At 39.0% G+C, this 16662-nt stretch overlaps 1 protein-coding gene across 1 annotated transcript in view; it reads left to right on the plus strand.

Annotated features, from left to right (window-relative positions):
* LOC128241363 (uncharacterized) overlaps nt 1–16662 on the plus strand; it is a 72418-nt gene that overhangs the window by 39937 nt on the left and 15819 nt on the right. The window contains exons 12-16 of the mRNA XM_052958287.1: nt 529–663; nt 8402–8463; nt 9138–9203; nt 10095–10270; nt 11850–11940. Of these exons, the coding sequence (XP_052814247.1) occupies nt 529–663; nt 8402–8463; nt 9138–9203; nt 10095–10270; nt 11850–11940 (530 nt within the window). The remainder of the gene's footprint in view (nt 1–528; nt 664–8401; nt 8464–9137; nt 9204–10094; nt 10271–11849; nt 11941–16662) is intronic.

Below are 16662 nucleotides of genomic sequence, written 5' to 3' on the forward strand. Positions count from 1 at the left end.
GCCGGCCAACAGCCTGATGTGAATATTATTGTTATGAGGTAGCGCTTGTTCCGGCCAACAGCCTGATGTGAATATTATTGTTATGAGGTAGCGCTTGTGCCGGCCAACAGCCTGATGTGTATATTATTGTTATGAGGTAGCGCTTGTTCCGGCCAACAGCCTGATGTGAATATTATTGTTATGAGGTAGCGCTTGTTCCGGCCAACAGCCTGATGTGTATATCATTGTTATCAGGTAGCGCTTGTGCCGGCCAACAGCCTGATGTGTATATTATTGTTATGAGGTAGCGCTTGTGCCGGCCAACAGCCTGATGTGTATGTTATTGTTATGAGATAGCTCTTGTACCAGCAAACAGCCTGATATGTATATTATTGTTATCAGGTAGCGCTTGTGCTTGCCAACAGCCTGATGTGTATATTATTGTTATGAGGTAGCGCTTGTGCCGGCCAACAGCCTGATGTGTATATTATTGTTATGAGATAGCTCTTGTACCAGCAAACAGCCTGATATGTATATTATTGTTATCAGGTAGCGCTTGTGCCGCCTGGCAGCCTGGCATTTACACAAGCGGTATGCAGTAGGACGTTGGTCAACAATAAAGCTACGTTTACTCTGAACCCGAACGACGATGTGTGTACTTCGGTTTCCATTTCCGGTGATGATGTGAGTATAGTTTTTAGGAAAACAACGATGGTCGTGTAAACACGAAGCCGTGCCTCTTATTTAGAAGTTCTTCATTTTATTTGGATATCGGTTTAAAAAGTTAATCATATGCTTTTGTTTATAATTCAGGTAACTTCAAGTCCGAAAATATGCAAATTGGTTTTGATCTCACAATGTACTTCACATATAACATCTAAACATTAGATTATACAAAGGACGACCTCGCCAAATCCAAACACATGTTCATTGTACACGTCAAAAAGACATGTGTCTTCGAGGAATATGTATCTTGTACACGTTCAGAATGACATGTGTCTTCGAGGTATATGTATCTTGTACACGTTCAGAATGACATGTGTCTTCGAGGTATATGTATCTTGTACACGTTCAGAATGACATGTGTCTTCGAGGTATATGTATCTTGTACACGTTCAGAATGACATGTGTCTTCCAGGTATATGTATCTTGTACACGTTCAGAATGACATGTGTCTTCGAGGTATGTGTATCTTGTACACGTTCAGAATGACATGTGTCTTCGAGGTATGTGTATCTTGTACACCTTCAGAATGACATGTGTCTTCGAGGAATATGTATCTTGTACACGTTCAGAATGACATGTGTCTTCGAGGTATGTGTATCTTGTACACGTTCAGAATGACATGTGTATTCGAGGTATGTGTATCTTGTACACGTTCAGAATGACATGTGTCTTTGAAATATGTGTATCTTGTACAAGTACAGAATGACATGTGTCTTCGAGGTATGTGTATCTTGTACACGTTCAGAATGACATGTGTCTTTGAAATATGTGTATCTTGTACACCTTCAGAATGACAAATGTCTTTGAGGTATGTGTATCTTGTACACGTTCAGAATGACATGTGTCTTCGAGGTATGTGTATCTTGTACACGTACAGAATGACATGTGTCTTCGAGGTATGTGTATCTTGTACACGTTCAGAATGACATGTGTCTTCGAGGTATGTGTATCTTGTACACGTTCAGAATGACATGTGTATTCGAGGCATATGTATCTTGTGCACGTTCAGAATGACATGTGTGTTCGAGGCATATGTATCTTGTACACGTTCAGAATGACATGTGTCTTAGAGGTATGTGTATCTTGTGCACGTTCAGAATGACATGTGTGTTCGAGGCATATGTATCTTGTACACGTTCAGAATGACATGTGTCTTAGAGGTATGTGTATCTTGTGCACGTTCAGAATGACATGTGTATTCGAGGTATGTGTATCTTGTACACGTTCAGAATGACATGTGTATTCGAGGTATGTGTATCTTGTACACGTTCAGAATGACATGTGTCTTCGAGGTATGTGTATCTTGTACACGTTCAGAATGACATGTGTCTTCGAGGTATGTGTATCTTGTACACCTTCAGAATGACATGTGTCTTTGAGGTATGTGTATCTTGTACACGTTCAGAATGACATGTGTCTTCGAGGTATGTGTATCTTGTACAAGTACAGAATGACATGTGTATTCGAGGTATGTGTATCTTGTACACGTTCAGAATGACATGTGTATTCGAGGTATGTGTATCTTGTACACGTTCAGAATGACATGTGTCTTCGAGGTATGTGTATCTTGTACACGTTCAGAATGACATGTGTCTTCGAGTTATGTGTATCTTGTACACGTTCAGAATGACATGTGTATTCGAGGCATATGTATCTTGTGCACGTTCAGAATGACATGTGTCTTCGAGGAATATGTATCTTGTACACGTTCAGAATGACATGTGTCTTCGAGGTATGTGTATCTTGTGCACGTTCAGAATGACATGTGTGTTCGAGGCATATGTATCTTGTACACGTTCAGAATGACATGTGTCTTAGAGGTATGTGTATCTTGTGCACGTTCAGAATGACATGTGTATTCGAGGCATATGTATCTTGTACACGTTCAGAATGACATGTGTCTTAGAGGTATGTGTATCTTGTGCACGTTCAGAATGACATGTGTATTCGAAGTATGTGTATCTTGTACACGTTCAGAATGACATGTGTCTTAGAGGTATGTGTATCTTTTACACGTTCAGAATGACATGAACGAAAGCACGGGTGAAGTTGCTTTTGCGATTATCAGCTTTATCAAGTTTAAAATTTAATTTCGCTAACCGACGTCATGTGGTCGCGCTTTCAACAAACGTCCGTTCGTTTCATGGGCTTATGGACATCATATAGTCGCTCATTCAACAAATATCCGTTCGTTTCATTGGCTTATGGACGTCATGTAGTCGCGCTTTCAACAAATGTCCGTTCGTTGTATTGGCTTATGGACGTCATGAAGTCGCCCTTTCAACAATTGTACGTTTGCTTCATTGGCTTATGGACGTCATGTAATCCCGCTTTCAACAAATGTCCGTTCGTTGCATTGGCTTATGGACATCATGTAGTCCCGCTTTCAAAAAATATCCGTTCGTTGCATTGGCCTATGGACGTCATGAAGTCACGCTTTAAACAAATATCCGTTCGTATCATTGGCGTATAGACGTCATTTAGTCTCGCTTTTAACAAATGCCCGTTCGCTTCATTGGCTTATAGCCGTCATGTAGTCCCGCTTTCAACAAATGTCCGAGCGTTTCATAGGCTTATGGACGTCATGTAGTCCCGCTTTCAACAAATATCCGTTCGTATCATTGGCGTATAGACGTCATTCAGTCCCGCTTTCAACAAATGTCCGTTTGTTTCATTTGCTTATGGACGTCATGTAGTCGCGCTTTGAACAAATGCTCGTTCGCTTCATTGGCTCAAAGACGTCATGTAGGCCCGCTATCAGAAAATGTCCGTTCGTGTTATTGGATTATGGACGTCATGTAGTCGCGCTTTGAACAAATGTCCGTTCATTTCATTGGCATATAGACGTCATGTAGTCCTGCTTTCAACACATGTCCGTTCGTTGGACGTCATGTAGTCCCGCTACCAACAAAAGTCCGTTCGTTACATTGGCTTATAGACGTCATATATTCCCGATTTTAACAAATGTCCGTTTGTTTCATTGGCTTATGGACGTCATGTTGTCGCACTTTCAACAAATGTCCGTTCGTTGCATTGGCTTATGGACGTCATGTAGTCCTGCTTTCAACAAAAGTCCGTTCGTTGTATTGGCTTATGGACGTCATGTTGTCGCGCTTTCAACAAATGTCCGTTCATTGCATTGGTTTATGGACGTCATGTGGTACCGCTTTCAAAAAAAGTCCGTTCGTTTCATTGGCCTATGGACGTCATGTAGTCGCGCTTTCAACAAATGTCCGTTCGTTTCATTGGCTTATGGACGTGATGTAGTCCCGCTTTGAACAAATGTCCGTTCATTTCATTGGCCTATAGACGTCATGTAGTCCCGCTTTCAACAAATGGCTGTTCGTTTCTTTGGCTTATGGACGTCATGTAGTCGTGCTTTGAACAAATGTCCGTTCGTTTCATTGGCTCTCGCTATCAACAAATGTCCGTTCGTTTCATTGGCTTATAGAGGTCATGTAGTCCCGCTTTCAACAAATGTCCGTTCGTAGCATTGGCTTAAAGAAGTCATGAAGTTCCGCTTTCAGCAAATGTCCGTTCGTTTCTTTGGCTTATAGACGTCATGTAGTCCCGCTACCAAAAAAGGTTCTTTCGCTACCTTGGCTTATAGACGTCATGTATTCCCGCTTTTAATAAAAGTCCGTTCGTTTCATTGGCTTATGGACGTCATGTTGTCGCGCTTTCAACAAATGTCCGTTCGTTGCATTGGCTTATGGACGTCATGTAGTCCCGCTTTCAACAAATGTCCGTTCGTTGCATTGGCTTATGGACGTCATATAGTCCTGCTTTCAACAAAAGTCCGTTCGTTTCATTGGCTTATGGACGTCATGTAGTCGCGCTTTCAACAAATGTTCGTTCGTTTCATTGGATTATGGACGTCATGTAGTCGCGCTTTCAATAAATGTCCGTTCGTTTCATTGGCTTATGGGCGTCATGTAGTCACGCTTTCAATAAATGTCCGTTCGTTTCATTGGCTTATGGGCGTCATGTAGTCGCGCTTTCAATAAATGTCCGTTCGTTTCATTGGCTAATGGACGTCATGTAGTCCCGCTTTCAACAAATATCCGTTCGTTTCATTGGCTAATGGACATCATGTAGTCCCGTTTTCATAAAATACCCGTTCGTTTCATTGGTTAATGAGCGTCATGTAGTCTCGCTGTAGTAAAGCAGAATTTGAACAATGTACATTAGTAGTAACAAAAACAATAATACAAAATTAAATGAAAACCTCAAAACGGCGACGTCGATCGGGAACTATTTCATGTTGACTTCATATTAGTGGGGGTAATGACGATGACCACAACAAACAACTTTGCCGACGCAATTTGGTAAAATATCTGAGAACAACACTTACGCCGTCAAAATTGCACTTAAATTTAAATTTTCGGTATGCATGTAATATCCGCACGTTTGCGAGGCGGATGAAAAAAAAATTGACCCTCGGACACGCTGTGTGACCGGTAACTCAGCAAGCCTCGTAACTGGCTACCTCACGTGCCCTCGGGTCGGATTTTCACATCCGCTCCGCTTAAGTGTGAAAGGTACTTATATTCTGCCACCTCCGATAAGTAGATCCAAAAAGGTGGCCATGCTGGCAATTCTTATCTTGCCCACGGGCAAAGATAAAACAAGTTCCCGTATGGAACTCCTTTTTTATTGAAATCACACAATTACCTCCCGTATTGAAGACCGTCGTCTGTAGCACCATGGAAATGTTGTCTTGTGGCACTATTTAAAGTCCAAACTAATTATTTCTCGCTTCAATTGGCACCATAAAAAGTGTTCACGCTCCATTCAAGAAATAATGAAGCACTCTTCTCAGAACTATTTAACGAAGGATTTGACTATTTTCGTAATCTAAATCACTGCGCTCATATCCATGACGATAAGGAACTATCACATATCTATACGTACATTATTTTCACTACGCACAAAAAGAGTTCCAGCGGAAAAAAAATACATTTTTTTCTTTATTTTGTTCAACTGACGTGGGAGAAAGGCATGTTTTATGGCCGAAAGTGTAAGATAGGTTCATCCGAACTCTCGCACAGGGTGTTCTGCGGCAAAACACCCTACGCTCGGGTTTGAATGAACCTATATTACACTTTTGGCAATGGAAGACACTTATATTCACATCAGTTTCTAATCACACGTATACTTTGTGGTTAATATTTGCTTTGGGGGATTAAAATAGAAGTTTCGGCCTGTAAAGTGATTTAAAACTCGGTTTTCAAACACAAGAATATGCAAATTTGCAAAAGTATTCAGTAAACATAGTCTTTAACTTTTTAAGGATATATATTAAACATAGTTTTTCAAATTTTCAAGGAGATATATTAAACATAGGATTTCACGTTTCCATGGAGATCCAGTAATTACGGTCTTTCACATTTGCAAGGAGATCTACTAAACATGGGTTTTCACATTTTCAAGGAGAACTACTAAACATAGATTTTCACATTTTCAAGGAGATCTACTCCACATGGGTTTTCACATTTTCAAGGAGATCTACTAAACATAGGTTTTCACATTTTCAAGGAGATCTACTAAACATGGGTTTTCACATTTTCAAGGAGATCTACTCCAAATGGGTTTTCACATTTTCAAGGAGATCTACTCCACATGGGTTTTCACATTTTCAAGGAGATCTACTAAACATGGGTTTCACATTTTCAAGAAGATCTACTGAACAAGGGTTTTCACATTTTCAAGGAGATCTACTCCACATGGGTTTTCACATTTTCAAGGAGATCTACTCCACATGGGTTTTCACATTTAAAGGACATCAACTTAACATAGGTTTTCATATTTTCAAGGAAATCTACTAAACATGGGTTTTCACATTTTCAAGGAGATCTATTCAACATAGGTTTTCACATTTTCAAGGAGATCTACTAAACATGAGTTTTTACATTTTCAAGGAGATTTACTAAACATAGATTTTCACATTTTCAAGGAGATATACTAAACATGAGTTTTTACATTTTCAAGGAGATTTACTAAACATAGGTTTTCACATTTTCAAGGAGATCTACTAAACATGGGTTTTCACATTTTCAAGGAGATCTACTCAACATGGGTTTTCACATTTTCAAGGAGATCTACTCAACATAGGTTTTTACATTTTCAATGAGATCTACTAAACATAGGTTTTCACATTTTCAAGGAGATCTACTAATCATGGGTTTTCACATTTTCAAGGAGATCTACTCCACATGGGTTTTCACATTTTCAAGGAGATCTACTCCAAATGGGTTTTCACATTTTCAAGGAGATCTACTAAACATGGGTTTCACATTTTCAAGGAGATCTACTCCACATGGGTTTTCACATTTTCAAGGAGATCTACTAAACATGGGTTTTCACATTTTCAAAGAGATCTACTCCAAATGGGTTTTCACATTTTCAAGGAGATCTACTAAACATGGGTTTCACATTTTCAAGGAGATCTACTCCACATGGGTTTTCACATTTTCAAGGAGATCTACTCAATATAGGTTTTCACATTTTCAAGGAGATCTACTAAACATGAGTTTTTACATTTTCAAGGAGATCTACTAAACATAGGTTTTTTCATTTTCAAGGAGATCTACTCCACATGGGTTTTCACATTTTCAAGGAGATCTACTAAACATGGGTTTTCACATTTTCAAGGAGATCTACTAAACATGGGTTTTCACATTTTCAAGGAGATCTACTCCACATGGGTTTTCACATTTTCAAGGAGATCTACTAAGCATAGGTATTCACATTTTCGAGGAGATCTATTACACATGGGTTTTCACTTTTTCAAGGAGATCTACTAAACATGGGTTTTCACATTTTCAGGGAGATCTACTCCACATGGGTTTTCACATTTTCAAGGAGATCTACTAAGCATGGGTTTTCACATTTTCAAGGAGATCTACAAAACATGGGTTTTCACATTTTCAAGGAGATCTACAAAACATGGGTTTTCACATTTTCAAGGAGATCTACAAAACATGGGTTTTCACATTTTCAAGGAGATCTACTCAACATGGGTTTTCACATTTTCAAGGAGATCTACAAAACATGGGTTTTCACATTTTCAAGGAGATCTACTAAACATGGGTTTTCACATTTTCAAGGAGATCTACTAAACATGGGTTTTCACATTTTCAAGGAGATCTACTAAACATGGGTTTTCACATTTTCAAGGAGATCTACTAAACATGGGTTTTCACACTTTCAAGGAGATCTACTCAACATAGGTTTTCACATTTTCAAGCAGATCTACTAAACATGAGTTTTTACAATTTCAAGGAGATCTACTCAACATGGGTTTTCACATTTTCAAGGAGATCTACAAAACATGGGTTTTCACATTTTCAAGGAGATCTACTTAACATGGGTTTTCACATTTTCAAGGAGATCTACTATGCATGGGTTTTACATTTTCAAGGAGATCTACTAAACATGGGTTTTCACATTTTCAAGGAGATCTACTCCACATGGGTTTTCACATATTCAAGGAGATCTACTAAACAAGGGTTTTCACATTTTCAAGGAGATCTATTACACATGGGTTTTCACATTTTCAAGGACATCAACTTAACATAGGTTTTCATATTTTCAACGACATCTACTAAACAAGGGTTTTCACACTTTCAAGGAGATCTACTCAACATAGGTTTTCACAAGGAGAACTACTAATCATGGGTTTTCACATTTCCAGGTCACCTTCCATGTTTACAACCATGAAAAGGACTATTCAGGGATTTACCAGCCGGGGTATAGGTAAGTTACAAGGAATATAATATATCTAAATTATATTTTGAACCGCAACATAGTATAAATTCGTCATAGTAAATATGATGTTATCGTAAAGGTGTATGTAAACATTCTCATATAATTTACACACACTTAAGCAGCATGTTTGGAGTGATATACGTTCCCAGTGTGTGTATACCACGTGATAAATTGCGCCATAAATGCTATATCGGAAGACAATATTTGTTTCGATTGAAGACTTAAAACAATGATAACTTTTCATTTTCTTTACCATTTTAAATGAAACATAGCACAGTCTATGCCGCTTACGGAGCCCCGCCTTCGGTCTTTCGCCAAATTTTGATTGCGGGTTTAGTTTCTTATAACACTTCAACACACCTTTTTACGATACGGCCGTCTGACGGAGCACTGTCAAAACATTGTTTTGGAAACAGGTTTGTCGAAGTGTTTGGTGAAACTAATCACCTAATCAAACTCCGGTTATAAAACAAAGGTGGGGCTCTTTAAGCGGCATAGACTGCCCTTTGTTTGATTTAAAATGGTGTAGTGAGCGAAAAGTTATCTTTGATTTAAGTCTTTAATTTAAGAAAAATATTGCCTTCCGACGTACCATATAAGACGTAATTTATCACGTGGTATACACACACTGTTTCCCTTATACGTGTTATACTTTACTGCAGGGTCTTTGAAGGCACGTGCCATCTAGACGACCTTCCCCAAACTGTCACATCCAAATACGACGTGAAGTAAGTAGTTTAAGTTGCTTTTGAAAGTGTTTTCTCAAGCATTTTAGAGGATTTAACCACAAACCTCAACCTGATTGTAGCCTTTCCGTCATAGGAGTAAATCTAATCTCATGGGGACGAAAACACAGGAATTTACCTTGTTTGATAGTATTTCCTTTGTTTTCGTCAAAACATAATCCCTCATTTTACGAGAACAGCGTAGAAAAAAGTTATAAGTAATTTCACACAATGTTCAGCGACATGTACTATTTCCATAATTATTAGAGCTGTCTGGACAATAGCTATAACTAATTTCACACAATGTTCAGCGACATGAACTATTTCCATAATTATTAGAGCTGTCTGGACAATAGCTATTACTAATTTCACACAATGTTCAGCGACATGAACTATTTCCATAATTATTAGAGCTGTCTGGACAATAGCTATTACTAATTTCACACAATGTTCAGCGACATGAACTATTTCCATAATTATTAGAGCTGTCTGGACAATGGCTATTACTAATTTCACACAATGTTCAGCGACATGTACTATTTCCATAATTATTAGAGCTGTCTGGACAATAGCTATAACTAATTTCACACAATGTTCAGCGACATGTACTATTTCCATAATTATAAGAGCTGTCTGGACAATGGCTATAACTAATTTCACACAATGTTCAGCGACATGTACTATTTCCATAATTATTAGAGCTGTCTGGACAATGGCTATAACTAATTTCACACAATGTTCAGCGACATGAACTATTTCCATAATTATTAGAGCTGTCTGGACAATGGCTATAAGTCATCTCACACAATAATCAGCGACATGTACTATTTGCAAAATTTCGAGAGCTGTCTGGACAATGGCTATAAGTCATCTCACTAATGTTTTACTTTCCAGCGACATCTACTATTTGTATGATTATGATGACGGGGAAACCGTGGACTTTTTTGTTGCCACAGAAAAAATCTACGACATGGCTTCGACGAAAAAGATACAGGCCGGGGATGAGGTTCTTGTTGGGTTAAATCTCTTTCCGACCATCTGTTTGGACTATGGATCTGGAACATTTACAGGTTAAATATTATCATTATGTTTGTATAGCCTATGCAATATTGTTAACATTTGAAGAGGTCGTGCTTGCTGATTACCTAAAGGCAAAGTACATGGGCAAGACATGTTTCAAGATATGGTTATTGCAATTTGCATTGTATTTCTACATTTATCTATTTATTTGATTTATTATTCGTTTATTTGTTTGTTTTATTGTTTGTTTATTTATTCTATTTAATTATTTATGTATTTATCTATCTATCACACAATATGGGGTCTCCAGACATCCCAAAGTTCACACAATATGGGGTCTCCAGACATCCCAAAGTTCACACAATATGGGGTCTCCAGACATCCCAAAGTTCACACAATATGGGGTCTCCAGACATCCCAAAGTTCACACAATATGCGGTCTCCAGACATCCCAAAGTTCACACAATATGGGGTCTCCAGACATCCCAAAGTTCACACAATATGGGGTCTCCAGACATCCCAGAGTACACATAATATGGAGTCTCCAGAAATCCCAAAAGTCATACAATATGCGGTCACCAGACATCCCAAAGTTCGCATAATATTTTGTCACCAGATATCCCCAAAGTTCGCATAATATGGGCTCTCGAGAAAAAGTTCACATAGTATTGGGTCTCAATATAAAGTTCACATATTACGTGGTCTCTAGACAAAGATCACATTATATGGGGTCTGTAGGCATCCTTAAGTTCACATTTTACGAGGTTTCCGGAAAAAGTTCACCTGATAGCGTATCGGAAACCTTTTTTCATGCGAATAATGATCAATTAAGTATATTTGGTTTCCTAAATAAAATTTAGCAATATATATTATAATAATTGGATATGTTGTTTACGGGCTGCCTTTAGGCTTTCACTTTACTTTTCACATTTGAATGAGTTGATTGGTTAAAATTATTAATTTAGATAAATAATGACTAATCAATAAACGTTTGACTAATTTTAACAACCAGTTTTATACAAATACTGCTTAATACCATATCATATAACTTTAACCAATATTTAGCATAACATTCAATGCATCTCCAAAACATGAATGAAATATTTTACAGACGCTAGTTATCTTGACAATATTTATATTAAAAGCTGCAGAAACAACCTCAATAGCCAAAAGTTTAAACATAAACCCCGTTTAATGGCACAGGGTAAACGTCAAAGACATAGAACACACCAAAAAAAAAAAAAAAAAAAAAAAAACACTAACAAGAAAGATGGAACAGTATCTCTAAACTCCACAAACAACACAGTGCATATATACTATATAAAAAAACTAGGTATGTTTATCAAGGATTGTTAGGTACCGTCTTGGAACGGTCAGTAAAATAAATCTACTGGGGGTTTAAACCAGTTTGCGCGCACAACCTCACTCTTTCCTCAACAATCCTGAATAAAGTAAAAACGCAAAGGTAAATCTTATCTTAAGTATGCATTAACTTTCGGAAACTTAATGATAATACAAATAATAATAAACTAATAGGTGAACCACCCCTAGTACGTCAATGACTATGAATCTATCTGCAGACGAAGGAATACAAATCAGAGTACCTTAAAGGGTATTTTTCTATTACAGCAAACGTAGATCCGTACGGTGTCTACGTTAAAGACTGCTATATCGGCAAGGACGCTAACTTCGCCACCAAAATTCAAATCATCAATGACGGGTAAGCCGAGCATTTTCACTAACCGGAATGATTATTTAGTGGGTTTAAATTATTCTGATTCAAATATCCCATAAAGAAGTAGAATATTTTAAAGGCTAAGTCTACCTTCAAGTCTGATATGTGGTCATCTTTAAACCCGTTTATACAGATCGTGTGGTCTGCGTTCAAGCCTGATATGTGGTCAGCTTAAAACCCATTAATAAAGATCGGGTGGTCTACCTTCAAGTCTGATTTGTGGCCAACATCAAACCCATAAATACAGATCATGTGGTCTACCTTCAAGTCTGATTAGTGGTCAGCATCAAACCCATTAATACAGATCATGTGGTCTACCTTCAAGTCTGATATGTGGTCACCATCAACCCGTTAATACAGATCGTGTGGTTTACCTTCAAGTCTGATTAGTGGTCAGCATCAAACCCATTAATACAGATCATGTGGTCTACCTTCAAGTCTGATTATTGGTCAGCATCAAACCCATTAATACAGATCGTGTGGTCTACCTTCAAGTCTGATATGTGGTCATCTTTAAACCCATTAATACAGATCGTGTGGTCTACCTTCAAGTCTGTTTGTGGTCAGCATCAAACCCATTAATACAGATCGTGTGGTCTACCTTCAAGTCTGATATGTGGTCATCTTTAAACCCATTAATACAGATCGTGTGGTCTACCTTCAAGTCTGTTTGTGGTCAGCATCAAACCCATTAATACAGATCGTGTGGTCTACCTTCAAGTCTGATATGTGGTCATCTTTAAACCCATTAATACAGATCGTGTGGTCTACCTTCAAGTCTGTTTGTGGTCAGCATCAAACCCATTAATACAGATCATGTGGTCTACCTTCAAGTCGGATTAGTGGTCAGCATCAAACCCGTTAATACAGATCGTGTGGTCTACCTTCAAGTCTGATATGTGGTCATCTTTAAACCCATTAATACAGATCGTGTGGTCTACCTTCAAGTCTGTTTGTGGTCAGCATCAAACCCATTAATACAGATCGTGTGGTTTACCTTTAAGACTGATATGTGGTCACCATCAACCCGTTAATACAGATCGTGTGGTTTACCTTCAAGTCTGATTAGTGGTCAGCATCAAACCCATTAATACAGATCATGTGGTCTACCTTCAAGTCTGATTAGTGGTCAGCATCAAACCCATTAATACAGATCGTGTGGTCTACCTTCAAGTCTGATATGTGGTCATCATCAAACCCATTAATACAGATCGTGTGGTCTACCTTCAAGTCTGATATGTGGTCAGCATCAAACCCATTAATAAAGATCGTGTGGTTTACATTTAAGTCTGATATGTGGTCACCATCAACCCGTTAATAAAGATCGTGTGGTCTACCTTCAAGTCTGATATGTGGTCAGCATCAAACCCATTAATACAGATCGTGTGGTTTACCTTCAAGTCTGATATGTGGTCAGCATCAACCCGTTAATACAGATCGTGTGGTCTACCTTCAAGTCTGTTTGTGGTCAGCATCAAACCCATTAATAAAGATCGTGTGGTTTACATTTAAGTCTGATATGTGGTCACCATCAACCCGTTAATAAAGATCGTGTGGTTTACCTTCAAGTCTGATATGTGGTCAGCATCAAACCCATTAATAAAGATCGTGTGGTTTACATTTAAGTCTGATATGTGGTCAGCTTCAACCCGTTAATACAGATCGTGTGGTCTACCTTCAAGTCTGATATGTGGTCAGCATCAACCCGTTAATACAGATCGTGTGGTTTACCTTCAAGTCTGATATGTGGTCACCATCAACCCGTTAATACAGATCGTGTGGTCTACCTTCAAGTCTGATTAGTGGTCAGCATCAAACCCATTAATACAGATCATGTGGTCTACCTTCAAGTCTGATTAGTGGTCAGCATCAAACCCATTAATACAGATCGTGTGGTTTACCTTTAAGTCTGATATGTGGTCACCATCAACCCATTAATACAGATCGTGTGGTTTACCTTCAAGTCTGATTAGTGGTCAGCATCAAACCCATTAATACAGATCGTGTGGTCTACCTTCAAGTCTGATATGTGGTCACCATCAACCCGTTAATACAGATCGTGTGGTCTACCTTCAAGTCTGATATGTGGTCAGCATCAAACCCTTTAATAAAGATCGTGTGGTCTACCTTCGAGTCTGATATGTGGTCAGCATCAACCCGTTAATACAGATCGTGTGGTCTACCTTCAAGTCTGATATGTGGTCAGCATCAAACCCATTAATACAGATCGTGTGGTCTACCTTCAAGTCTGATATGTGGTCAGCATCAAACCCATTAATACAGATCATGTGGTCTACCTTCAAGTCTGATATGTGGTCAGCATCAAACCCATTAATACAGATCGTGTGGTCTAACTTCAAGTCTGATTAGTGGTCAGCATCAAACCCATTAATACAGATCGTGTGGTCTACCTTCAAGTCTGATTAGTGGTCAGCATCAAACCCATTAATACAGATCGTGTGGTCTACCTTCAAGCCTGATATGTGGTCAGCACCAAACCCATTAATACAGATCATGTGGTCTACCTTCAAGTCTGATTAGTGGTCAGCATCAAACCCATTAATACAGATCGTGTGGTCTACCTTCAAGTCTGATATGTGGTCAGCATCAAACCCATTAATACAGATCATGTGGTCTACCTTCAAGTCTGATTAGTGGTCAGCATCAAACCCATTAATACAGATCGTGTGGTTTACCTTCAAGTGTGATTAGTGGTCAGCATCAAACCCATTAATACAGATCGTGTGGTCTACCTTCAAGTCTGATATGTGGTCAGCATCAACCCGTTAATACAGATCATGTGGTCTACCTTCAAGTCTGATTAGTGGTCAGCATCAAACCCATTAATACAGATCGTGTGGTCTACCTTCAAGTCTGATATGTGGTCAGCATCAAACCCATTAATACAGATCATGTGGTCTACCTTCAAGTCTGATTAGTGGTCAGCATCAAACCCATTAATACAGATCGTGTGGTTTACCTTCAAGTCTGATTAGTGGTCAGCATCAAACCCATTAATACAGATCGTGTGGTCTACCTTCAAGTCTGATATGTGGTCAGCATCAAACCCATTAATACAGATCATGTGGTCTACCTTCAAGTCTGATTAGTGGTCAGCATCAAACCCATTAATACAGATCGTGTGGTCTACCTTCAAGTCTGATATGTGGTCAGCATCAAACCCATTAATACAGATCATGTGGTCTACCTTCAAGTCTGATTAGTGGTCAGCATCAAACCCATTAATACAGATCGTGTGGTTTACCTTCAAGTGTGATTAGTGGTCAGCATCAAACCCATTAATACAGATCGTGTGGTCTACCTTCAAGTCTGATATGTGGTCAGCATCAACCCGTTAATACAGATCATGTGGTCTACCTTCAAGTCTGATTAGTGGTAAGCATCAAACCCATTAATACAGATCGTGTGGTCTACCTTCAAGTCTGATATGTGGTCAGCATCAAACCCATTAATACAGATCATGTGGTCTACCTTCAAGTCTGATTAGTGGTCAGCATCAAACCCATTAATACAGATCGTGTGGTTTACCTTCAAGTCTGATATGTGGTCACCATCAACCCGTTAATACAGATCGTGTGGTTTACCTTCAAGTCTGATTAGTGGTCAGCATCAAACCCATTAATACAGGTCTTGTGGTCTACCTTCAAGTCTGATATGTGGTCAGCATCAAACCCATTAATACAGATCATGTGGTCTACCTTCAAGTCTGATTAGTGGTCAGCATCAAACCCATTAATACAGATCGTGTGGTCTACCTTCAAGTCTGATATGTGGTCACCATCAACCCGTTAATACAGATCGTGTGGTCTACCTTCAAGTCTGATATGTGGTCAGCATCAAACCCTTTAATAAAGATCGTGTGGTCTACCTTCGAGTCTGATATGTGGTCAGCATCAACCCGTTAATACAGATCGTGTGGTCTACCTTCAAGTCTGATATGTGGTCAGCATCAACCCATTAATACAGATCGTGTGGTCTACCTTCAAGTCTGATATGTGGTCACCATCAACCCGTTAATACAGATCGTGTGGTCTACCTTCAAGTCGGATTAGTGGTCAGCATCAAACCCGTTAATACAGATCGTGTGGTCTACCTTCAAGTCGGATTAGTGGTCAGCATCAAACCCGTTAATACAGATCGTGTGGTCTAACTTCAAGTTTGATTAGTGGTCAGCATCAAACCCATTAATACAGATCATGTGGTTTACCTTCAAGCCTGATTAGTGGTCAGCATCAACCCGTTAATACAGATCGTGTGGTCTAACTTCAAGTCTGATATGTGGTCAGCATCAACCCATTAATACAGATCGTGTGGTCTACCTTCAAGTCTGATTTGTGGTCAGCATCAAACCCATTAATAAAGATCGTGTGGTCTAACTTCAAGTCTGATTTGTGATCAGCATCAAACCCATTAATAAAGATCGTGTGGTCTACCTTCGAGTCTGATATGTGGTCAGCTTCAACCCGTTAATACAGATCGTGTGGTCTACCTTCAAGTCTGATATGTGGTCAGCATCAACCCGTTAATACAGATCGTGTGGTTTACCTTCAAGTCTGATATGTGGTCACCATCAACCGTTAATACAGATCGTGTGGTCTAACTTCAAGTCGGATTAGTGGTCAGCATCAAACCCGTTAATACAGATCATGTGGTCTACCTTCAAGTCTGATTAGTGGTCAGCATCAA

The sequence above is a fragment of the Mya arenaria genome, chromosome 7 (assembly GCF_026914265.1).
Source record: "Mya arenaria isolate MELC-2E11 chromosome 7, ASM2691426v1".
NCBI lineage: Eukaryota > Metazoa > Mollusca > Bivalvia > Myida > Myidae > Mya > Mya arenaria.